The 26,017-nt window shown below is 45.5% G+C and overlaps 1 protein-coding gene across 8 annotated transcripts in view; it reads left to right on the forward strand.

The window, feature by feature from the left end:
- NCAM1 (neural cell adhesion molecule 1) overlaps positions 1–26,017 on the forward strand; it is a 150,130-nt gene that overhangs the window by 75,449 nt on the left and 48,664 nt on the right. For 5 of the 8 annotated variants that reach the window (XM_055728556.1, XM_055728558.1, XM_055728561.1 and 2 more), the window contains exons 2-9: positions 11,494–11,568; positions 13,065–13,283; positions 14,021–14,164; positions 15,046–15,183; positions 15,686–15,803; positions 17,202–17,371; positions 18,218–18,360; positions 24,296–24,325. In XM_055728556.1, coding sequence (XP_055584531.1) covers positions 11,494–11,568; positions 13,065–13,283; positions 14,021–14,164; positions 15,046–15,183; positions 15,686–15,803; positions 17,202–17,371; positions 18,218–18,360; positions 24,296–24,325 — 1,037 coding nt within the window. The remainder of the gene's footprint in view (positions 1–11,493; positions 11,569–13,064; positions 13,284–14,020; positions 14,165–15,045; positions 15,184–15,685; positions 15,804–17,201; positions 17,372–18,217; positions 18,361–24,295; positions 24,326–26,017) is intronic. The other 3 variants (XM_055728557.1, XM_055728563.1, XM_055728560.1) reach the window with 1 other exon arrangement.

Here is a 26,017-nt window from a genome sequence, read left to right on the forward strand (position 1 = left end):
GGGAGGGAACCTGAGAGGATTCCATGCCCCACTTTTTATCACCCTGAAGCCGAGTTATGTGGTCAGCAGCTGTTGATTTACGGTTAATAGAGAAAAGACAGAAAATTGATGTAGGTTCTATCAGCGTTTGTTACCAAGGTTATTTTTCTACAGATAACCACCAAAAGGAAATTTCCAGCGTGGATTTTCCAAACACATTGACAAATTCTTGCATAACAAAGATGGCAGCTGGATAAATCAGAGAAGCCAAACCTTTGGTTTTCACCCCTGAGTCTCGTTGAGAAGACAGACAAACAAGCTGTGGCAGAGAAGGGTGAAAAATTCTGCTGATGCTGGCTTAGCTGGGTGTCAGCTTGCTGTTGGTGTCTTCCGTCTTTGCTTGAGGTGGGCTGTCCTGAAGCTGGAGGGTTTGCATCTTTTCCGAAAGCAAGTACAAAGATATAAAATTGTTCTGGCAAGAGCCTCTCCAGAAGTGTGGAGACAGGGGCAGACTGCTTTGCGTGTCCTGCTGTCGATTCCTGCCCACTTCTTTCAGCTACAGAGAAATGCTGGATGTGTCACGTAGCACGTGCTAAACATAAAGAGTTCGTGCTGGGAAGTCAAAAGGATTTAGGTCCTTATTTAGTTCTGAAGTTCAAACCGGAGCATGAAGGGTCAGTGTGGCAAAGTGGTGGACGGCTAAAGGAGTAATGGCTTTATGGGAAAGGAAGGATACAGGGGTGGGGAGGGGGGTGTGTGAACTCAGGTTTATCCTGGGGAGCCCTAACGGCTATAACCCCATAGTAAATTTGCATTAATTCAAATCTGTACTTAAGTGCATTTAGTGTTCCAAGACATTCCGTTTGCCTGGCCCTAGACAGATCTTCAGGAGAAGTTTGTGTGTTCGCCTTCCTGCTTCTCATGTGGCAGGGAGACTGCAGCTCATTCACACTTTGCTTCACTTGGAGTCCTTCTGGGTTTATTTAGACAGATACAGAACCAACACCCAGCAATTAACACACTTTCCTCTGCTTCAAGTGGCACGTTATTTACTTAACAGGTAAAGCCTGCTGTGTTAGCCTCAGTCTTAGCCCAGCAGGGAGACATCCTCCCTGCCTGATTATCAAAATCATGGCTTAATTTGAGCTACTTTCTTTTGTTGAAATGCAAAATTAATTGTATTTAACTACAGATGAACAGGAAGTTGCATTAGCAGAGTTTTTTCAGATCAATGGGGAGTTATTCAGCATTATTTGGGGACTGGGGAACTTTGTAACCAGATAAAAGATACGGGGGAGGGCAGAGCTATAAAAAGTGTTATTGTGTGATTATGAAGAGGCCTTTTAATGCAGTTATTATGTGATGCTAAAAAGGCCTTTATTGCTTGAAGTTGGAAGCAGAATACAAATGGGCTCACAGTGTCTATTAAATGAAGAGTGGAAAAAAATAGTCTCAGTTTCCCTGAACTGCAAAGCAAAAATAACGATTAAGTAGTGATTAAAATCCGTGGCAGTGCTGGGTTTGTTAGTTTGATCATATACTAAGCAATAAAGTTTAGCACGTAGGGAGCAGTTGTTTGTGTAATTTAAGGCATAGTTCATTGGTACAGTAAACCTGTTTATTCAGATTATGATGTCAGCAAATTGTTCTGCAGATAAAGGCTGGTTGAAACGATTAGGGTTGAATTGGCCCTGGTGTAAAGTAAGTACAGATGAGGCTGATGTGAATAAAATTCAGAGAAACATTTCTTCTTAGAGGATAGCTGATTTCCAGGAGTTATCTCCAGTTTCCCTGACTGAAGGCTACTGGACAAACGCAGCTGAGCTCTTTCGTGCCCGATTTCATCACCAGGGGTCTGCCCCCAGCCGTCTCTTAACTCAGTTTGTAGGAGAAAGCCTTAATGCTGTTTGCAAACATACTGAGAACAAAAACCAGGGCAGGTTCCAGACTGGAGCAGACCCCCAGGTTATCGAATCCGCTACCTTGGCTCCTGCAGGGAACCACCACAGAAGAAAACACCAGGGACTGAAAAAACCCAGGTATTATTTGCTTTCTCAACATCTGAGGCAGAAAGGAAGTGCTGAGATTTCTTAGAGTATGTTTTGTGCCTTTAATAACTACGAGATGACTGCTTGCTCCACCTAGTGATTAACAATCAGAAATCTTTCTGCAGGGAGTAATTGTTGACGATGCAAGCAAACGCATGGCAGTCGGGCATGGCTTTGAGGTTCTCATGGCTGTTTCTTGGAGCGCTGCAGTATTTTGGATTCCCTTGTGCTAGGCACAGTATCAGTGCAGAGTGTGTGCTGTGGCTGCTGCCTAAAGACAAATAAAGGATGAGAAGACACAGTACGGGCAGATTTACTCCCACTGGGAAGCTGCGAGGAAGGGTTGGCCGGGAGCGCTCGTACTCGGTTCTCTAGTCCAGCAGGTTCCCCTTGGCGTGTTCCTAGGACTTTCCTATCCCAATGGAAACTGCAGCAAAATAGCACTTGAGGCTGCAGTTACATTTTGATCATTTTACTTCGGCCCTCAGCACGGGGAGAATTCTCAGGTGGGGGTGGGGCAGGGAAAGGCAATGGATTTACCCAATTCACGTGTGACAACAGACAGCTGCTAATGGCTCAGCCGGGAGCGCAGGTGATCGCTAGCCAGACCCAGGCAGGTAATTTCTTAAATTAAATGGATGAGGGGGTTGAGCTGCGTAGGAACGCCTGGGTCTCTTTTCCTACTAGTGAACAAACGGTATCTTACACGCAGCGGCAGAAGCAGCATTTAAAGAACTGCAGTTTGGTACCTTGAGCTGTAAGTATGTGGCCGGGGACGTGGCGTTCTGCCCTGCAGGTCCCTGGCTGGCGTGGGGTTGTGCTGCCCAGAGGACAGCGTGGGGCAGGGTGGCCCTGCACTGTCACTGCGCTCCAGGGAAAAACTGAAAGGGCTGGTGCTTCCTCTGGTGCAGATGACTTCTCCATTGTGCTGCTCTAAAGCAATGAGCTCCGAGGTGTGTCCCTTTTTTTGGTCTGTGCCTGTTCGTTTTGCATCGTTGCAGCAAAGATCGAAGTTTTCCCACTTTTGTGCTGTGCACCTATGTCCAAAATATCCATTGTACTCCTTCCTTTCTTCAGGCTTGCGGCTTGCTTGCAACTGGGGCCGAGAGTCCTGTCCTCCACCTCTTTAACAAAGCTGGTTTTGTAAAACTGCTTTGACAGGAAAGAATACCCCACCCAGTGCAAGCAGAAGGGCCGCGGTCTGCTCGTACAGGTCCCCCATTCAGAAAAAAATCAATACATTTAAAAAATCTTACTGCACTGGGCGGGAGAGGAAAAAAGGAAAAAAGAGAGATTTGATTCGTTTGGCTGGGACATCACCACCCCCATCCTGGCTGTCACTGAGCACTTCTTATGAAGTCAGGATCTCACTGAGACTGCAAGCAGACCATCGCCTTGTCTCTCTGGCTTCAGCCGGGGCGCTGGGCAGGGGTGCAGGAGAGTGCAGGGTCCTCTCTGGAGCCCAGCCCAGCAGGCAGTTAAGGCCTCCCTGGTGAGGGGTTCCCGTTTAATAGCAGTATCTTGTCAGCACAGATGAATTCATGACGCTTGTCACTGCCTCCTCCTTGCTCTACCCACCACCCAAGCTGCAAGCTGTCACTGCATTACAGTCGTATGAGGAATGTCTCTAAATGTCCTTGCACTGACAGGTCACCATAGTCGTGCAGCTGGAAACTCCTTCTTCTCTGTCATCATCTTACAAGAGAGAACGCTGATGCTTATGAAGCTGAAATACACGAGTATGGGATGAAGATCTCCTGAGAAAAAATCTGTGGCATATTTTTGAGGTTGCTAGTCAGTGTAGGAATACCAAAATTATTAGGTTTTTCTGTACGGGAGAGCTACCTCTACAAAACATAGTAACCACAGGATCTCTCCTGAGCTACACTGCTGAGAATTTAAAGCTCTAGTTCTGCAAGAAGTGAAATGGATTATTGCAGCCCAGGTATGTAATAGCAGCCACTGATCACGGCGTCTGGTTTTGTAATGAAATTGTAAAGGGCAGGCAGTGCATGTGCTTACTTCAGTCTTGTTCTGCAGAAGTTCAGAGCAGCCAGTAGCAGTTGTGAAGACGGTAGGCAAGTAATTTTTCAGGTTCTGGACATTAAGAAGATTATTTGTGCCTCTTGAAGCAATTAAGAAGAAGAGGAAGTTTCTCTTATCTCCCCAGCTTTAAGAGCTAATCATTCTTCTGGCCAGATGGGTGATTTGGGGATTGCAGTGCATATTTTATGTCCTACCTGCCAGTTCTTAGATGTCTTTTTGATTCGTAAGAGCTGTGTCCTAAAGATGCTGTTGCCAGAGAGTAGTTCTTGGTGACCTGGAAAGCACTGGCAGTATTTGAGTGTATTGACTTTCACCTTTCGTGGAGATTGCTAATAAAGGAAAAGTAAGTAGTCTGAGACGTGACATGTACAGTACACATGGGCACAACAGTCTATTTCAAGGAATCTTTATATATTATATTGACATTTTTACAACTTAGACACAGCAGTGCTGGAGATGACTTGAATAGTGGGTCAACAGCTTTGAGTGTGTCAGATAGGCTTCTCCTTCCAGTTTCATAAGAAAATCAAGAGTTTGAGCCAGGTCTGAATTCCAATAATCTTCATCTTATTGCCATGGACTGAGCACATCAGTCTTCCATGCTCGTCTTTCCTGTTGCCTTTATGCCATGGAGAAGACGTTTCTGCCGTTTACTGTAGCTGGGGAGTGGTCATTGATAGAAGGGGACCTTGCAACACAGGGGGTCTGTGGAAGGACAGGGTGTCCCAGATACACCTTGAAAGCCTCGGTTAGTGCCATAACTGCAGGATCGTGCGTTCTCCCAGAACAAAGCCATCCCATGTACCTCTCCGGCTCAGTGTTGTCTATTTTGAATAGTTCATTTGCTTTTACTTTTATGATCTGTATAGTTATGTATCCTCGTTATTAGCCATATGCTTCACCTTGTGAAGCCTGTTACCACGTATGAGAAGGGCCTCCTGTCTTGACTAAAGAAATGTGAGTATTTTCAGCAGCGTGTTTCTTCTAGGTGGGTAAACAGATGCTCCTTCCTCTAAGAGCTACTTGTGCGTAAAATGTTTTTTCCAACCTAAATGATGCTGTGATTCTCCAAAAGGAAGCCCTGTTGTGCTTCAGCGCTGCTGTGTCGCTGCAAATCAGGGAACTCCTCAGTGTGTGACTTGTGCTTTTGAATGAAGGTTGAGTTTATGAAGCTGCTAACGTAGCAAGCTTGGACAGAGCAACTTGGAGAAAAATCATGATGATGCCTGTCGAGGTACTTTACGTGACTGTGATCTCCTGAATTACGAAGAGGTTGGGACAAACAGGTAATTCTGTAAGGCCCTGCAAGAGTGCTCTTGATAGGATGGTTGGGTTGCTATAGAATGTCTGCTATGCCCAGCCCTCTGTTTAGAGGGCACTGGAAGTACCGGGTGCCCGTTTGGAAGCTGCTGCTGAGGATCCCAGGTTTCTGTTAGCTTGGCACTAAGATGGAAGTGTGGCATTGCGTTGATGCAGAGCACTGTCATGGTATTCGTAGGCATGTTTAAAGCTGGACCTGTGTGTTCTCAGGTATGCCCCATACAGGTGGGCAGAGAATACAGACTCTGCGGAGCGTCCCTGTTGGGTCGAAAGAATTAAAGAGGAAGGTTCCGTGCTTGGGTGGAAGCTCCGCAAGTCACCTGTTGTACAGGACGTGAAAGGAGCAGAACAGGCAAGAGCAGCAGGTACCCTCACAAGCAGAGCGCGCTGTAGTGACTCCAGTCTGCCGTTCCAGCCAGCCTGGCACTGTTACTGATGCTCTGCACTGTTTTCCAAGCCGGCTTAATACTCGAGCACTGCCTGCCAGTGGCTGTCGCCTTGTCACTGTTTAATAGCAGCGTTCTACAAGGCACTGACGTTTTAAAAGACCAAATCGGTGCTTCTGACAGCAGCAGTTTGTTGAATGACGTTATGCAGTTTTTCTGGCGTAAGGTAAATGAAGTGTAAAGGGTGTGGATTCACGTGTGTCAGCTCGCTCTCTCTCTTAGAATAAGCATTTGAGGGGAGGCCTTTTTTTGTTTGTTTTTACAGATTCTCCTTTGAGGGAAGTAAATAAATGCTAGAGGAGAGATGAAAGCAGGGAGAGCATTTTAAAATAGAAATACACAGGCTGTCCCAGCAGTATGATAGTGACCCAGACCACGCACACGTGAACGAAGAACCACTGAGGCACAAGCTTGTAGCATGTTACCTGCCGCACAGCTACGTGTAAATTTGCTAAATTTGCTAAATTTGTCCCGTTTCCTAATGTGCGGTAGATTGCCGAGCTCTGTTGCTTTTCTTCAAACAGTGTGAAGGCAATACTGTGTGTTGCTGAGCCCCTTGAGAAGATGTGCTCGAGGAGCATCCTGGTTGTTTTGTATGCGGCGCAGAGATAACAGGTTTTGAGTGTGATGAGAGAGTCTGTACCGGTGCAGATGGATTGCTAGTAGGGGCACAGTAACGCAGTTACTGTGCTTAGTACAGAGGCAGCAGTCGCATCACTTCTCTGCTTGTGTCTGTTTGCGTGGTGGAACCTGCTCGTGGAGTCTGGTTAGTGGGGAGTGTCTTATCAACGAGAAGATCTCTCAGGTTAGTATTTTCTTGTGAAAGGGATTAACTAGGCCTTAAGCCACCAGTGATGCAGATCCAATGCTGTATGTTTCAGCAGTCTCCTTCACAAGATACACAGCGTGCATCTGACTGGCCTGATCTTCTCACAGCATCTTGTTCCCAGTATTAGATTAAAGAAACTGAAGTGTAGTGTGGATTTGTTAATATTGGTTCACTGGTTCCTACTACTCACGAGGTCACAGTTTCTGTGTTACAGTGATTTCTGGGCTTGAAAAGTGCATTTCCAGTGTTAGTAATAATATCAGGATGTTTTCTCTCTGCCTCCCTCATGTCATGGTTGAAGGGACTGTGCTGACATACAGGGGACTGTTGGTGAGGAATTGCTGCCCCTGTGCATAACCTTTCCAGAAATTCTATTACTTCAGCCAATAATTTAGGCTGTTTTAATGATAATTAATAATTTAGGAGATTTAATGATGACTTTGCAGCTGGTGGAGCAGAGGGAGTGCTGACTGAATGAGGCATAACCAAGGATGTCCTTCCTCCTCTTGTTTCTAAGACTTCAAAATATTTGGCCTTCCTGTGTCCCAGGGGTGATTTCTAGGTTTCATTCTTTTGAAAACGTGCCCGTCACTGAAATACCACTGAAGTGCACAGAAGGAGCAGAGCCCCTGCAAAATGTGAGGGGGAACCTGGATGTTGTTGCTGGGCTCCGATCTCCTGCCTGGCCCTTTTGGCCGTTTACAGTCAGATGTTGTCTGGTTGTGCGATTTCCTCCTGTTCTTTGCTTCTACTGTAGCACAGACAGATAAAAATGATGTAAGGTAGAGCACAGGTGCCGAGTTCTGGGTGACAAAAAGCTCAATGCTTTACACAGAGGCTTTTTTCTCATTTCTAGCTATAACCGAAAGCACCTGAGAATGGAACGAAAGGCATTAATAACCAACCCCAGCCTTGGCCACTGCCTTCCCAGCACGCAGCGACTCTCAGAACTGTAGAAGAGGTCCACTGGTATATTTATATAGTGTAGTATGGCCAAAAAAAAAAAGAGAGAGAAAGAGGTATGAATTTATATTACATCTCAGTTAGCTCAAAGCCATGTTCTCAGCACCCCGCTGCTCGCTGGCGGTGCTCGGCTGAGCAGAAGGGAGGTTGATGGTTGGTCTAAATGCCCTTCCCTGGGCTACTCTGGTTTTCCAAGGCAGTGCTGTGGCGGAGTTCAATCACAACTTTATTGTGTTCGCAGCTGATAAAAAGTGCAGGGCTCAGAAGAGTCTTGGACAGGCCGAGAGGGGCTGTAATAAGCCATTACTGGGGGGATCAAGGGATGCTTTAATATCCCTTCCTTCTCGAAAGGCTCTTGGCTAGGCGAGGTATACATAACATACGTGCAAATGTTAGCCAGAACTAGAACACCCAGTGCTCGCGAGCTCTGGTTTCAATTGAATCTTGGCTGGGTTGTTTCTGTTTGCTGCTCTATCCCAGTCTTTTGGGGTGAAATCAGCATTTATCAGTATAGCCTGCTAAAATCTGGTGAGAATAAAACTAGGAAAGTGGCACAGATTATTTTGCACTATTATTATCCGTTTTTGGAGCTCCGCTGGCTCAATTTAATTGCTTCCAGTTTACTTACGAAGAGAAACGCTTTGTGAGGATGGTCGTTGGCTGAAGAAATGTGCTCAGAAACCTTATCAGAAAATCCTCCTACTTCTGTCCTTTTTCAGTGGTGGCAGGCAGCGCTCCTGCGTTCTGTGCGCAGCCACGTACTCACGGTCTAAGCCCTGTGCCTGTTCCCCAAGCCCCGTAAGGAGCGTTGCTGTCGGCACGTACAAACAGGTTTTCATTTCTGGAGCAGTGCGTGTTTCTAAAACACTCAGGTGTGTTTGGCAGCTGAAACTAGTGCCTCTGTGGTCTGGAGGTGAAATTAGCTGCTCTGGGAGAAGGATTTTCGTGCCCTACAGCATGAAAACACGGAGGGTGATAGAGGAAGAATTTGCAGTTAAAGTTGCTCAGAAGTGCTCTGGCTGCGTGGGGGAGAGGGGCGGCGCAATGAAGATGATTGTGTTCTGTGAGCTGATGGCTGCAGTTTTGAAATAAAACCTATTCGTTTTGGCCTCTTGAAAGACATACTTGACCTGGACTTGTTAGGTCGCAGAGCTGCTGCAGCATTAAGCTATAGCTGGCAGAAAGCCCGAATCCAATTACATTTTCTGCCTAATGGGTCATAATTTATGCTATGAAGAAGGCAGTGATGTTACTGGGGGAAAAGAGCACTGGGCATGCTTGGATGTGCATTCTGGGAGGCTGGTTGTAAATGAATGTGAAAATGGGGAGGTACGCTTTCCCTTCTCGCTTGTTCGGTACCAATGTAATCTAAATCAGAAGATAAGCAGTCGTACCGCGCTGTATGCAACACGAGCCAGAAATCTGGTTAGCTTGCACCTTGGCTGTCTAACTGGCTTTGCTGTGGTCATTGTTTCCCCTTACTGTATGAAAACAGGATCATTTTCATAAATTCAGCATCTTTGACTTTTCACTTTTGGTTTCTGGTGACACTTCCAAAATGGTATATTCGTTCTCCTTCGTCCGTTAAATGCTAATCTGTCTCACTTCTGTAAGTAAATAAAGAAAAAATATGGGTGGGTTTTTTTTTCAGTAGCAGGACTCCAGATGTAAGCTGTTAAGCTGTGCTTAGGGTATTCGGTTAGGAGAGTTGCCCTACTTCTTGGAGAGCTGCTCAGAGAGGCTGGTTGTTCTTGAAAGCCCAACTTTTAATTTAGGTATCTAAATACAGCTTCAAAACCTGAACTTTACAACTCTGTTGCCAGTGTTGGTTTTTCTTTTTTACTTTCTGAGTGAAGATGAGAAGGCTTTTACAGCAGCAATTTCTGGAGCCCCTGAACTTTAAGAAACATTTAAGTTTTCACCCAGGAGCTCTAAATGTTCTAAATTGTTCTCATTTAGGTGAGACTAAGGATTCTTGGTTCTGTAAATTGAATTTCTAAACAGGAGCCATCACTCACATGCCAAAGCGAAGATCATGAAAGGCAGTTTAATTGATAATTTGAAAACACTCTAAAAAGACCCCATTATTAAAAAGTGCTTGTCTTTTGCTGATGCCCCCAGCTTCTGGAGTGTTCATAGTAGAAACTACTATAATGTCATTCTGGATATTTGCATCACTTGCACATTGCTGTAGCTGCTGCCCAAAGACGTTAACTGAGTTTGTAAATATTGCCTGTGCTCAAATCTAGTTCCATTGTAATGCAGAAGGATAGATGCTTTAGATAGTACTGCAAAGCAGAAATCTGGTCTGGAGGAACTCGGAGGTCTGGGTTTGAGCCATTTAAGATCTCTTTTTAGTACCTTTGCACTCATTCCTCACAGCAGAGAGCTTCCCAGGAAAAGCACCCCAGAATACAGTTCCAAATGTGAAATTCAAGTGTCGGAAAGCTTTGTAGAAAAACAACAACAAAAACGAGCCTGTAGAAGTAGGCTGTTTAGTCCTCACTGCACTGAATCTAATAAACCTTTAGCCTTTTATTATATTTGGCTCTTCGTACTTGCAGTTCTGTTTGGGATTGAATTACATTAAAGTAGTATAGTTGAGAGAAATGAGATTACCCAGAAATAAAACAGGCTGAATGCAGGAGCTAGAAGGGCAACGTATACTTCATTGAAAAGTACAAGGAAGGTGAGGGTACCTTCAGACAGGACCCATGAGTTGAAGATGTCCAAAGGGAGATGGAAAGTGTCTGAGAATCGTTTTGATTTCTTTCAGCAACAGTATCCTCAAATACTCTCTCCAGAATTATTGTCTAACTTGGATTATTTTTAAATTATTCCTTTTGAGGCTGTGCTGGATCCAGTTGTAGGGAGCGCAGAAGGTACAGTATCTTTCACTGACTCCAGACTCCCTCAATTCCAGACAAGCATGTAATAGATGCTTCACTCAGGTCCATGAAACATCTGCTCCGTCTCTGCTGCCAAAACACCTTCAGTCTCTTACTTAAAAATAAACAAAAAGTCAAGAAAACAACACCTAAACCCCACTAACATAAAAGCCAAAGCACTGGTGATACTCCGCGAGAAGGCAGTGGAAGAGACCAAAGCATTGCTAATATTTTCAACTCCGCAGTAGGGGGGAGTTAGGTGAAACGTGCCTGGATGAACTTGGAAGCAAGTCTCAGCCAGGGCTGTGAAGGCAGAAACACAGACTGTCAGTGGTCCTTGCCAGCACATGCTGGAGGAGGTTTCCTTCCAAATCCAGGTGTGCTCTGTCTGCCATAAACATCTCTGGTTTGCTGGCTGTTTGGGCTGGGTTTCTGACTGGAAGATCAGAGTAGAAGATCAAGGACCCAGAGTATGCCAGTGACTTCCACTCTGCATTTGTGATGGTTGGTAACTGGAGCTTGTCTGTATCTGGTATCACACAGAGAAACAAGAAGTTTCCAAACCAAAGATAATTTATATTTGCTGCCAGGATAGGCCTCTGAGCCAGTTCCTGTTCGAATTCAGGAGTCCTTACGGACTGCTTGATGTTCTGCTGTGCACACTAAGCGTGCTTCCTAGTATTGCAGATCTGAATGCAAATCAGCCCTTTCTGTGTCCTTCTGTGTGTTTTATAAAGGGCTGGAAGCAACTCTGAACAGTTAGCAACTTCTTTTGTGTCCTTAGGGGTCCCCGGTGCTGTACATGCGAATAAATACTGATGAAGCGCAATGCTCATGAAGCCAAGAATGCCTCACCCTGTGCTCATCCATGGGATGAGTAAAGGAGCCACGGGGATTGGAAGGCTGGCAGAGCTTTTTTGGTGAAGACCACTCCTATTGTCTAACCATATTCTGCACGCTCGTTTCTTTTCCAGCCTCTCTACAAGTGGACATTGTTCCAAGCCAGGGGGAGATCAGTGTTGGAGAATCTAAGTTCTTCTTATGTCAAGGTGAGTGATGGCTTGTGGCATCAGGTGTCTATCTGGGTGTGCTGGGAAGGTCAATCAATGTATTAACTTTGGGATAAAAGCTCCAGTGCCAGGTCTAGCTGCAAGATGTCTTGCTCTTTCTTTCTCCTATGCCCTTATGATTTGTAAGACAGAGCAACAAAGGCAACACATGCTGTTTACTGGAAACAGTAAAATCATTCTCCTTTGAGAGCTGGCAGTGGAAGGCAGCTCCAGCAGATGGATTTTAAAATGAAAAAAACAGGTACTGAGGCATCGTCTCTAAGCTTGAGCAACAGCCACAACAATGGCACCTTGCATCGTTCCACGGCTCCTTGATGTATTGAATTTAGAATTAAGGTTCTGCTTTTTCAAATTACTTCTCTAATTGAGTACTAACAGCAGTAATGGCAGTGCTAGGTGACTCGAGAGTTGGTACCTCTGCAACTAAGGATTTAAATGCTGCTGAAACCCTACATCTCTTGTGACGCAATTTACTGTTTGTTCAGGCCACCAACTACCCCAGGCCCTTCTCCCACACAGTGTGCTGCAGCGCTGACACAATCCGTGTGCCCTAAAGCAGGTCCTACAATTTTACGGCATTTTCCAAATCAGCATCCCCATGTCTTCTTCAGAGCTTCTCCTGAAAGCAGCTGGCCTGGTTCCTAATGGGAGGACTCAGTATGTTGGAGCACTGACACGATAGTGTTCTGAAGCGTGACAGGTTGCAAATAGGCGCTATGGTGAGCTCTGGGAGCAAAATGCCATGCAAGGACCACACTTCCTCAGGACCATATTGACTGGGACAAGTAATGAGGTCATCTGATCCAGGAGTGCTTAACTGCAGAATAACTTGTTAATGCTAGTGCTTTAATAATGAAAGTATACTCTGAGCAAGTGCTGCTGTGATGATATTTGTAATTGGAAAACCGTGGGATCAATTAAAGCCCCTCCAATAATAGGTATTTGTCCCAAATAACAAAGCCACACTGAGGAATGCAGAGATGGGAGCTGCAAGCGACAGGGTGGAACCACTTAATAACACTTCTGATTAACGCTGGATGCAGCAGGAGGTTTAAGCTGATCAGCGCCAGAACTGCTCTACAGCAGTGTCACCGTTTTGGTATGCACAGTAGCCCAGCCTGCAGATACAGGTATTTATTGAAAACATGATGGAACTGAAGCAGGAAGACATTTCTGGGGCTGATCTGCATAGCGGAGGGACTGGGACATGGGACCTCAGAATGCACAGAAGGCCGGTCTGCGCTAAGATGCGTGTCCCCCATTAGATTATAAAACCACCCTAATACCATTTTTGCAGGACAGCAGCTGACCATTCACAGTGCTGTGAGAGAGAGTTTTCTTTGCTTGCTTCTCAGGTACAGAAGCCCTTCCCCTGGGTCAGTCTTCCGCATAGTGCTGCTGGTTGTATTTAATTCCCTCGTTGCAGATGTGTTGAGAACTCATTTCAATTTGCTCTTTTCTTTTGTTGTCCCTAGTGGCAGGGGAGGCCAAATACAAAGACATTTCCTGGTTTTCTCCTAATGGTGAGAAGCTGACGCCGAACCAGCAGCGCATCTCAGTGGTGCGAAACGATGACTTCTCCTCCACCCTCACCATCTACAACGCCAACATCGATGATGCTGGCATCTATAAATGTGTTGTCAGTAGCGTGGAGGAGGGAGACTCCGAGGCCACCGTCAATGTGAAAATTTTCCGTAAGAGAGCGTCTCCGAGGCTATTTTTCTGGTCTGCTTTGCACATACACATGAGACACGATTAGGGAGGCAACCGTTTCACCTTCCTAGAAAAGGCTATTTTTAAAGGGGAAGAAGGAGGGTGAAAAGAAAGGGGATGTTGAGAAGATGCAGCCTTCTCCTTGCTTGGTTTTGAGGGGTACGTGGGAGCGGACCTTGGCCTGTCGGGGCATTACCAGCATGTCTGCTGCTTACATTCTTCTGAAAGACAGGAGAGCAAGGGGTAGAAGGAGAAGATTCCAGCACATTGTATATCTGGGAGGAGTCAGCAGAGAGCTCAGCGTTTGCGGATGACAGATGTGCTGTGAGATAAGGCTAGCATTCAACCAAGAGGATCACGCATTCAGAAGGGTTATAAGCAGCCATCAGCGTGTTGCCCAGCGGAGCCGTGATAGCGGCTTCCTCCCCTTCCTGCCGGGCAGCTGAGCAGTTCCAAGTTCACATCTTCTCTGTGCGGTGTGGACAAACTGGTGGGCTGGGTAGAGTATTGAGTCGGCCCACTGATAAGCCTGGGAGGCAGGGCTGGAAAACGGGCTTGCTGCGGTGCGGTGCAGTGCGTGGCATCATGCACACCCTTATCCTCCCCTCGGGAACAAGAAGAACCCTAGAGAACGTCTCCTCTGGGGTTGCTTTGCTTTCCTCAGCTGGGGAGCACAGCCGAGAAAGCTGCAGTGACTTTCTCCTTCCATTATTTTCAGAAAAGCTGATGTTCAAGAATGCTCCTACTCCGCAGGAATTCAAGGAAGGGGATGATGCTGTGATTGTGTGTGATGTGGTCAGCTCACTGCCTCCTACCATCATCTGGAAACACAAAGGCAGGGATGTTATCCTAAAAAAAGATGGTAAGGCACAGGAGGTGTCTTGGTGCTTGTCCATTCGAGGGGGGTCAAATGTCCATCTCCCACCAGGGCTCAAATTATGCTCATCCAAGATGTTCAGGAGAACAAAACGGTGGTGGTCACAAGGGTAGAGAGAAGCAATTTGTACCCAACACCAGATCTTAGGATGTGAGTTTAGTTACTCAAGGTGCTGTGGTTTGGCAACGGCAGAGCAATAACGTTCCCACAGAAATGCCCATCGGGCTTTGACGCTGTAATAAGCCAAGGAATGCTAGAAAAACTTTTCAGATGAAAGAAATGCCATCAGAGGGAAAAGCTGCACGTTGTGACACTCTCCAGTCTTCCTAAGGAAAAGGGGTTAAAAGCTCCTTGCAAGGATCTTTCCTTTTCTTTGAAAATACTCCAGCTGTCATGCCCAGAGGGGCTTTTTACTGGCAGAGGGGGCTCCAGACCCCTGACTCCAGCGGAGCATTGGTGCCTCAGCTGGGTTTCCCACATCTGCTTGTTGCAGGCACAAGGCAACCGTAGTAAGACTCAAACTCTGCCACCCTTGGGCAAGAGGGGCAAGTTTCAGTTTGCTTCTTGTCTGATAGTAATTAAATATAAACCTGTTTGTGTGTGTATATTTTTTGGTTTATCTCTCGGTGTGTACTTGCAGTATAAAGCACCCGAGCAGTTTGCCTGCTAAGCCACATCAGGCTTTTTTCTTGGCCGTGTCGGATCCAGTTACAGCAGCGTCTCCATTAAATGATGGAAAGGGAAATTTTGTTGCGCTAAGCCTTGTCTCAACCCAGAAGGGACGAGGAGTGGAGAAGAACCTGTTACCTGCAGTGAGCTTTCCTGAGGATCCTTTGATGAACCTTCCTTTTGTTTTTTTTTTCTAGTTCGATTTATAGTCCTGTCCAACAACTACCTGCAGATTCGGGGAATCAAAAAAACGGATGAAGGGATATACCGCTGCGAGGGCCGGATCCTGGCTCGTGGAGAGATCAACTTCAAAGACATTCAGGTCATCGTCAACGGTGAGCAGCTTAGGCTGAGGCTAGTACAGGGGCAGGGTATGTAGCACCTGCACTCCAGGCTGCTGATGGAAACGTTTCTTTAGATTCACACTCACAACCACCATCAGCTTGCTAATTTTTCTCTGCTGTGTCAAATAAAAATGTCCATGAAATTGACTGAGTGTTTATCAGATGTTTATAGGAGAGTCTCATGTCAAGAGAAACCTTAAGTGTCTCATGACTTCGAGTGAGGTATTGATCTCGTTGGGACTTGCAAGTGGTTTTGTCCACAATACTGATTTTCTGCGTCTCCCCACCCCCTGCCCTGCCTTCCCTGAGCCGATTGCTTTGGAGAGCTCATACATCAAACCTGCTGGTGGAAACCTGCGGGTGATGACAGAAGGGTTTGAATTACTCGTGACACCTGTGTGTATTGCAGAGATTTACAGTGAGCCTTTCAGGGCTCGCTCTCACTCACATCTTCCCTCCTTTCTAACTTGAATGTGGATTCCTTCTCTTCTAGTACCTCCTTCTGTGCGCGCCAGACAGAGCACTATGAATGCCACCGCCAACCTCAGCCAGTCTGTCACCTTAGCGTGTGATGCTGATGGCTTTCCTGAGCCAACCATGACGTGGACAAAGTAAGATGCTGTGTGCAATGTCCTGATTGCGTGTGAGCATGGATGTTTTCACCAAGGCCTGGAAAACCAGGCTGGAGGGAAAGCAGCGTTTTAACTGGAGTAAGATTAATTCATTTTTCTCACAGGAGAAAGATTGGCCTCATAATGGAATTGCAATTCGCTTCTGTTGTGGGTTAACCCCAGTAGGCAGCGAAGTACCACACAGCCACTCGCTACATGTCCCTCAAGTGGGATAGGGAAGAGAATCAGAAGGGTAAAATCCAAAAACTCACTGGTTGCAGTGAAGACAGTTTAGAATAAATTTTTTGAAAAGCTGTGCATGCAAGCAAAACAAAATAAGGAATAAATTTCCTACTTCCCATCAGCAGGCAGGTGTTTAGCCAGGTCAGCTGTCCCCGCTGTATCCCCTCGCAGGCAGGGCAGGGTGAGAGACAAAGCCCATTGTGTGTATACTGTTCAGCAAGAGCTAAAACATCCTTGTGTTATCAATGCTGTTTTGGTCACAGACCCAAAGCACAGCACCATATGAGCTATTGTGAAGAAAATTAACTCTATCCTAGCCAAAACCAGTACCGCTTCCTGGAAAAACCAAGAATAACAGTAAAAATAGCATTTTTTTTTTACTGACCCATTGCATCCTTTGTCAAGCTGCAAATAGAGGTGAAGCTTCGTGCTGTCCCGTGGTCAGTTTATTGTCATCTGCACTGGTGGGGAAACTTAGGCAAAAGTGGATGCTGTAACTTGCATTTGTCATGCCAGAAGATCCACATCTAAAGTCTTCCTCTTCATTCCATCGGGTTTAAATTTCACTGTCAGGCAGTGATACAGACTTGAGGTATGCTCTTCTGGAAATCGCCTAGCCTTTGGTGAGTGTTACAAGGACAAGCTGTAATGTTGAAAAAGCTGACGACAACTTGGAATACTGCCTTGATATGCAAGGACAGAAGTCACCTTCAGTGGTATTTATAGCTCCTGCATATAGAACCATAGAATGGTTTGGGTTGGAAGGGGCCTTCAAGGGACTTCAAAGATTCCACCCCCCTGTCATGGGCAGGGACACCTTCCGCTAGATCAGGTTGCTCAAAGCTCCATCCAGCCTGTCCTTGAACACTTCCAGGGATGGAGCATCCGCAGCTTCTCTGTGCTATGATGTGTAGGCTACAATGTGTGTCAGGAGGTGAAAGGTTTAGCTGCCAGGAGCCCTGAAGCAGGAGGAATTAGGAATAGATCAAAAATGAAAAATAATAAAAAAAAGATTTGTGGCCCATAGGAGAAGGAAAAGGTGGTGGTCCCCCTCAACCTGAGGAGTGTCAGTGTAGTCACGCCGTTCTAGAATTAACAAATAGCCTCTGATTGCTTCTGCTCCCCAGCACAGCCAGTGTGCTTTGTGCCCTGCAGGGATGGAGAGCCCATAGAAGAGGTCGATGATGAAGAGAAATACAGTTTTAACTACGATGGGTCTGAGCTCATCATCAAGAAGGTGGATAAGAGTGACGAAGCAGAATACGTCTGCATTGCTGAGAACAAGGCTGGCGAGCAGGATGCCACCATTCATCTCAAAGTCTTTGGTAAACATGCTTTTCCCATCCCCCCTTTCCCATCCAGCTGGCTATTGGTAGCTCACTATTTCAAGCTGGAAGTAACCTACTTACCCCAGTTAACTCCTGATGTGGCTTATCCAGAGGTGCTTTGTTCCCAAGTAATGCTGTGCTCCTCTGCCATCACGCTAGACAACACATCTGCGTGTGTGCCTGAAACAGATGCCAACTCCGTTCTGCTGCTTCTCTGACAGAAGAAATTCAGTCCTGTGCAGGCGGTGCTGTAGGATTCACACGCTATTTGAAATGTCTTCCAGGCCCAGAGGGCTGGATCCTAATCCAACCAAAGCTGCTATTAAGGAGGGCTTTAGCACTTCAGTGGGACTTTCTATAACCTGGATGGGGAGGTGAACTCCACCCCACCGCTGTATGAATGACCTCAGGCCTGCGGGAGTCAATCGGCAGCTTTCCTACCTTCTGTGAATCTGGAAGTGTTAAGGAATATAATTCTGTCCCATCCCTCTGCAACCACTTGGCAAAGCTGCTTATCAAAAGGCTAATTTGGGGCAGAGAAAGTAGACAGCGAGGTGGAAGACTTAGCTCATAATCCCAGGGACTGATCATTTGTACACTGGTAAATGGGTTCTACTGCAGACATATTCTAGTCCTCTGATGAGCCTCAGCTCTAATCACATGTAGAAGAGATTTTCTAGTTCTGCAAGGAGGTACCCTCTTCTCAAACGTCACTGCTCCCTTCCCCATTTGGCAGTAAAGTTGTGCCGGTTTCTTCCCAGTGCTGCTTGTTTCAAATGTTGCTGTTGACAGGCAAGCTTCATTTTGAGCATCAACTCAATGAAGGTTGCTTTTTCTTTTCAGCAAAACCCAAAATCACCTATGTGGAGAATAAAACAGCCATGGAGCTGGAGGATCAGATAACGCTGACCTGTGAGGCTTCTGGGGACCCAATCCCTTCCATCACTTGGAGAACTTCCACCCGGAACATCAGCAATGAAGAGAAGGTATAACCCTCCCCAAAACTGTGGTCTCAATTTGCTGGGATCAGTGCAGCTTGTACCTGCCTGCCTCTGCTGATCCAGAATGCATGACAGCCGCACGCAGCTGCACATGGAAATCACGGTGATCCCCCTCTCCGTAGTGCGAGCACGTGTGGTCCTGCACAGACTGTCTGCTAAAGGGTCAGAGCCGCAGCTGAAGTAATGCCGTAGGTGTCCTCGTGTCCAGGAGCCATCTCAGTTTATAACAGCTGAGGATATGCTTTTTAATTCCTGCTGGTATCGCTCTGAGTTGGATTAACTTGAAAAGCAGCAGGCCCTCGACGCTTCTCAGAGGAGTGTCCAAAGGGACCTGCAGTTGCAGGAAGCTTGTGAAAGGGTTTGTCTCGCCTGTTTCTAAGCCGAGAGGTGGGAATGAGCACCGATTCCAGTGTTGTCCGTGCTGTCATCAAGATGATGAAATGACCTGGAGGGTGGCAGGTGGAGAGGTGTGGGCTACTATCTTTCAAAGATGCAGTGGACCAAAATGAGCCTGTTAATTCCTTCTTGCCCTTCTGTATTGTATTCTAACACTGCATGTATCAGAAGCACAAAAGCCTGGCTGCCTTTGTGTTCACCTGTTTTGTTGATCATGTCAATACCATTTTCTTCTTAAAAGGCAAAAATAATTAGCAGTTTTTCTTTTTAAAAAAGAACGCTGTTGTTTCCTTATTTCTTTGCCACAATTCCCATTTACTAGATTAGATTAGGATGTGCTGTAATTCTGTAGATATTTCATAATAGTTGCATGGGATGATCAGGAGGCATAGGTTAGAGCCAAAGAAGTTGGAACAACAAAAGTTGGAGTAAGGAGTTGTTGCTTATTAATAATCTTCTAATAACAGGGTGGTCAAGGCTCAGCTAACTGGGACCTACTGGGGGTTCTGACTCAATGTGAAGCTGATAAACTGTGAAGGTCTTAAAGCCACAGAGGTAGCCACTGCCAGCCATCCACACAGCTGCCATTCTGCACTGTGGCCCCCTAAATGAACATTTTTAATTGCTTCTGTAATGTCAGCTCTTCACCGTGTCGTTCATGTGTAACTTACTAGTCGGGGTGCCAGAGTTTTTCAGCCTTAATTCTTTCTTAACACCTTTTGGATTTGAGGGCTAGTGTAAGTCCCTGTAGCGTTTAGAGGGAGATCTCCATTGCCTTCAAAAGTCGTTGGCTTGGGCTCTCGCTGCAGCGTGACAGGGTGAGGTTATTGATGGTTTTGTCTCCGTCTTAGTTCCTCCTACCATCCTCCAAGTGCTCTACTGCTTCTAGCACTGGAGTTTGGATTGCAGCCATGGAAAAGAGCTTTGACAGGGAGAAGAATATAAAATTTGAAATTACACTAAATCAAGTAGAAGTTGGTAGGAGAGCCTGTTTGCCGAGAGTCCCATCTGTCCAGCCCAGTTAAACTAACAAGATCTCAGTGGCAAAACTGCTAACCATTTTTGAGACATTCATATATCCTGCTTGATGCTGTTAAGCTGATGATCAACATTCAGCAAAATGTTAATACTCTAGTAGTTTCTTCTGTAGATGAGGGGGAAGTTAAAGGTTTGAGGTACTACCATATGTCTCATGTACCAGTTCAAACCTTCAGGGCAAAGATTTTTTTATCATGTACCATGCACTTTCTAGGCAGGATTTATTTGTGTGTGTGTGTGTGTGTGTGTTGTTTTTTTTTTTACTTTCTCCCATTCCCTATCTTGTGCTGCAAGGTTAGGTGAATGGTACAGAAGTCCAGTAAATCCTCAGGGCAAAATAGCTCTCATAAACATTCTACTACTTGTATCACCAAATGCGTGTATTCAGTTTACTATCCACTTGCTGTCTCAGGGTAGCACAGGGAAATGGATGCTCTTTGATGTGGGACAAACAATACTATTTTTAAATTATCAAGCCCTACTTTTGAATAAGTTTTAGGTACTTGGAGGCATTTGTCTTGCTATATGTTGTTTACTTTAAAAATCTGGACTGAAGTATGATTACAAAAGGTCTAGAGGTGTCTTAACTCCTGTGAACATCTGGTACTTCAGAAAAACCTACTCAAACCCACAATTAAACAAACAAAAAAACCCCTCTTTGGCTTAAAGGTTTTTTCCCCGCTCAGTCTTTGCCCACGAGCAGAGGTAGTCTGAGGTGTGAACAAGGGGCAGGCAGCGCTATAGCCCAGAAGCCTCAGCCGACAATGTCACAACTGTTTCAGCATTCCCACGCGCTCCTACCTGCTGATACCCCAGCATGCGCAGCAAAAGATCCTCCTCTCTCTGGCTATGCCCACATAACGTGGCGCCCCTTGGTCAAACGATCTTTTGCTTTGGGGATGGTCTGCGAAGGTAAGTGCTTGTGACTGTGCTCGAGCAACATCAGGTGGTTAACAGCTGTATGCCAACACCGCTGAGCAGACCAGACCTCCAGATCCTGGCATGGTAGAAGCTTCATCTTACTAGTAAGCTGGCAGCTTGCATTCTTCTGCCTTGCAGAGAGCGCATGTAAAATGAAAAATACGTATTTTAAAAGATTGCTTATATTTGGTTTACTTCTGTTGTGAGTGTAGGAACATGCTACTTAAGGAGGAACTTTTGCCCCATCAGTCTGAGATTCCTGTCCATTGCTACTGCAGAACATACCAAGAACTAAGGCATCTGGAGAGTCATCAGCATGACGATTTGAAATGGTTTGGCTTTGTCTTTCTGCAAGTATTTACTGCGGTGCCGTTGTAGGGAGGAGGAATGCTTGCTCTTTGAATGATGCCAGATGTAAGGCTGATGCAGCCAGCATGCCATATTGCTCACCACCTTCAGTATGATTCATGCCCTTTTAAGAGACGGTTCTTCTGTTGCTCCCATAGAATCTAACTGAATCAGTAAACACAGTTTCCACCTGTTGTGTGTTGGTCAATACAGGTTTTTTACAGTTGTAGTGCAGGGGTGAGCGTGTTTCCCGTCAGACTTGGAGGAGGCAGTTGCTAACGGCTCTCACACGCGCTTGGAGGAAGCGGTTGCGGAGGCAGTCCCGGGTTTCTTGCCCAGCAGGATAGCTCAGCGTGCGAGGAAGGGGAGCAGCAGCGGGGATGCGGTTAGGCAGGTGTTTGTCACCTTGCCAGGGCTGCCTGCAGGTGTGTCTGTGTCAGGTCTCACTGGGTGCTGCTGCCCGGCCTCCCATGCTGGCTGTCAAGACCTGCGTCACGTTAACCGTTTTCCCTACGGCAAGTCAGAAATAAAGTGGACATTTTCTGACCAGAATAAAGGAATCAAAGAACGGAGGAAGAGATCATCTCTGGTATTCTTCCTCCTTTATCCTAACTACAGTTTAACTTGTGAAGTGGCCTTGTCCACCAGTGCTGTCCCACAAGGTTCCCTGTTCCTAAACTAGGAAAATATGGAAGTATGACTTCTGAATGGATCAGAGTTCGAGGGCCCCCCTTAGCAGGTGACTGGTGTCCTTTAAGAGGTGACTTTTCGGTCACCCCTCTGACAGGTGAATTACACCGCTGCATTAGGCTGCACTGAAAACCATCCAGTGCATCCTTCCACTTATTTTCTGGGTTACTGTTACTGACCAGTAGCCTCTATCGACTCTGTGGTGTTGGCAGCTGAAGCAAATAGAGAAGTTGTTTCAAGTTTAGAAATCTTTAGATGAAAACAACACGATTGAATTCCAGCAAGGTAAGGAGTGCCTCTTTGCTAGGACAGAAGCGTCGGGTTGCCAGTGTTGCAACAGCGTGCTAGGGTGGAATAGCCAGAAGATGAGAGGAACTCGTTCGCTTGCACAGCTCACACTAGGTCAAATTTAGCAGTGAAATAATTAAAAAAAAAAAAAAAAAAAGGAAAAAAAAAAGAAGGTGAAATACAAAATAGAGAAGAGCCAAATATTCTGCTAATGCAAATGAGCATTGTAATACCTTCAGCAAAGATGTGCTGCAGCAGATCTAATGTTTCCAAATTTAACTTAGGTTTAATTTCCTGATGTTTTCTTCTTTTAAGTGGACTATATACCCTGAATACAATGCCCTGTCTTAAATCTGTGTTGTACTTTGTATCTTATGAGAGGTACATGGGAATATCTTTGGATTCAGTGATCCAGGGAGTAAACTACCTTGGCAGTTCCCAGGAACTCTCTTGCAACTGAAGATGTTCCCATTTAACAGCTTGCTTCCAAAGGGAAGACACCAGCATGCATGAGGCAGTTCCCTGCACGGTGCTGACTTGAGTTTGTGTCTCTTTGTTGTTGTGATGAAGGAGAGTTAGTATGAAACTCTCCAGGATGGAGAATATGGTTCTGCCTTTTTTTTTATTCCCCACACCCGTGAACACAATTACAAAGAAACAGCGAACTCTAGGAGCGTGGGGACAGGCTTTTCTCCTCCTTCGGCTTCCTTTAGGTTGACAGGTACTTTTTATCAAAGGATAAAAAGACATCTTTTTTTGTTTGGTTGGTTTTGGTAGGGTTTTTTCGGAGGGGTTTTGTTTGTGTAAGGTTTTTCTGATTTGGTTCTTGGTGTGTTGGGTTTTTTTGAATCCCTCTGTGCTGACACCACAGAGACAGCGTACAGTATTGGAAGGGGACTGGCATGGGTATAAGCGAGGCAGTTCCCTGGCTAACCTGGTTCAGGTACAGGGAATGGTACATCAGAAAGGGCTTGTGCAGAATTCTCACAGCTGCCTCTTCGGCTTCCAGTGAACTTGTGCAAAGCAGGATACATATGCACAGAAAGGATCAGACGATGGGGGTATCCTAGCCCGTGCAGGTGTCGGTGAGCCTCTTTTCAGGTAGCATCACCTCAGACCTCTAGTTACAAGCAAATAACTCGCTTTTATCAAGGATGTTTTAAAATGAGGCTGTCTGTACCATATGTTAATACTTCAGTCTCACAGTGTTCACTAGAAGCACTGTGGAAGCAATACTGTGCTTTTTTTATTCTCACTTCCTAAGCTTTCATCTCCATTTCTGTAATGTCGCTCTCGTGTACGCTGTTACATCCACACGTCAGCAGTGCTTGTGCCTCACGTTCAATACTGCCATCATGGCTGTGATATTAGCAGGTGATTTTTGACTCCTGAACTGAAACGGATCCAGTTGAAATAGAGACCAGAAGAAAAATATTTGAAAGATAAATCGTAGAGGGGAAACGGAACCCGGCAGCTTTGGTCTTTCTGATCCACAGTGAATATGGTCCACACTGTTGGTGGCTTTCCCTGAGTGGGAAGCGTATGTTTATTGGTGAGGTTTGTGCATGTTTCACTGATGCCTGTTGTTCGGTTGTCCCAAGCCCACTAAGGGTGCCCACATCCCTCAGTAATGAGCTGGACATCAGCAACTGGCAGTACAAGGTTCTGCCCTGCCGTCTCCCGTCCCGGGTGGACGTACTGTTTCCATGCGTGCAGCTCAAGGTCCCCTACTCCTGGCACAGTATGCATGTGAAAACGTGTACAAATGCATGATCACATTAACGACATGAGCCTTAATGTTAATCAGTGTGTGTGGGTGGCTAACAAACCAGTGTCAGAAAACCAGTTCCGTAACTTATCTTTGCAATGTAGTGACCTACATCATGGGAATCACTTCCCCAGTACGCTGGGAACAGGTTTCTAGAAATGGTGAGATGTGGCAAGGGAAATAGTCACTCGATATGTAAAAACAGAGGCAGTCTTCAGTTATCATTAGCTTTCGTTTAATCACTTTAAGACCGATTTCTAGGATATGAAATTTTGAATGCAAATCTAAATTGAGGTTATATTGGGAAATGGAAACTGTGATCACCCCACACACATGAGAGATACAACTTGGAGCCTGCATGTGCATAGAACGCAATGTGGTGCATACACTATGATACGTAAAAGCAACCTTTGATAAACTTTTATTGCTTTTTTTTCTGTTGTTGTTGTGTTCTATATCTGTTCTCTCCAGGCTTCATGGACCCGGCCCGAGAAACAAGAGGTATAAGATTACCAGACCTTTAGCAAACTTCTTAGTTTCTTGGTTTTGGTTTTTTAAAGCATTAGAGATTAACAAATCTCTAGTCCAGTAACCACACCAACTAAACCAGTATTAATAATACGAACAAATTAAGTACCAATACATAAAAGAAACAGCTTATAGAGTTAGAAGTTGCTTGGCATGTAGTAATGCGTTTTTGGATGAGCAAACTAGTTGTGTTGGGAGTGAGTAACTCTGGTTGTCGCCTTAAAAAAAAAAAAAGAATTAAAAATAAAAGCAAGTGGAAAAATCTAACAAATACTGCTTTCACTGTTTTCTTCTGTGCTACCAGTTTAAATCATATCTTCTTCTAGAGTTCTAAGAATCAGCAACAGCATGTATTCTGAAAAAGTATTTTTTTTCCAAAGATAGCCTCTTCTGCTCCAGCCAACTCATCTGTTTGCTCATGGTACTCCTTAAGTTTGACCTTCTCTTAAAGGACAACTGCATCATGTTCCATTTCACAATCAATGCAGATAAATCTTTCGCAACTTAAATTTCTCCAGAAAACACTCCAAATTGCTAGATTATTATTTGCCTTTGATTTGCAAGGGTCGGTGAGGGCGTGTGGGATAATGCAGTAACTCAGTTTGGTGCGAGTATGTTTTGTTGCTGTTTTATTTCACATTCAATGTTGTATTTAAAAAGTAATAATAACAACTTAGCTTTATGCACACCTGATTTTGTAGTGTTCTTGCTTCAAAATGGACCGGAAAGTATGTTTCCAAGCAAATAATAGGGGTCAGGCAGACAACAAAATTAGCTACCAGAGCTGGGTGACTCATATTTCTACCTTTGGGATCAGCTTTGTGGAGGCTTTGGGTATCCTGAATTTTTTTTTTTATTTGTAAGCTGTCTTAAAGCAGAGGCTAGTGTGGCCTAAACTAAGTGAACCTCTTAACTTAAGCACCATCCACCTTGGTGTCATATGGGGCCGAGAAGGTGCTGCCCCTTCTTCCTTCAGCCTAATCTGTTGGGATAGATGAATTGTGGCAAGTGAAGGCATCGGATATTCAGACCAGTTTGCATTGAAGAATTTGGAATTTGAGTAGTTGCATCTCTTCAGGCCTCATGTTAATTCCCGTTATAGTTGTCTCCGTCTGTCTGTGCACACCCCACCCCACCCCCCGCAGTGTTTTCACTGTGCTCTCTGTCTCAAGCTTTTCATTAATATGAACGCTAATACTATTAAGCTTGCTGTCTCTACATTTCTTGCTGCGTCTGTGTCTTAAAATATCCAGGTGGGGGTTCTGTGAGAATGTTGTTGAAGCTTGTTGTTGCAGCCTGTGTAGACAAATCTTTAAAACAGCCACCATGGGGTCTTCCAGCAGCGTGTTCAGTTCTGGGGACGCTGCGGGAGCGCCTGGCAGTACGTGTTTCACTGCTGCTCGTGCGGTAGCTAAAGTAAGGAAGTCGCCGAGTGCAGTCGCAGCAGCATATGTGGGTGTTAAATCTTGCTTTCCTTGCTTTGGAGGCACAGTTACAGCTGGCTGCTTCTTCCTCTAAACCACAGTCAGCTCTGCTTACTGTGCATGGTCCGTAACGTCCCAGTTCACTGTTCAGGTCCTGCATATACTGGAGAATTGTTGAAAGTCGTATTAGCAGCGTATGCTAGCACACCCCCCCCCTCCACATTATCACCAATAGATGCTA

Source organism: Falco cherrug, chromosome 17 (genome assembly GCF_023634085.1).
Source record: "Falco cherrug isolate bFalChe1 chromosome 17, bFalChe1.pri, whole genome shotgun sequence".
Classification (NCBI taxonomy): Eukaryota; Metazoa; Chordata; class Aves; order Falconiformes; family Falconidae; genus Falco; species Falco cherrug.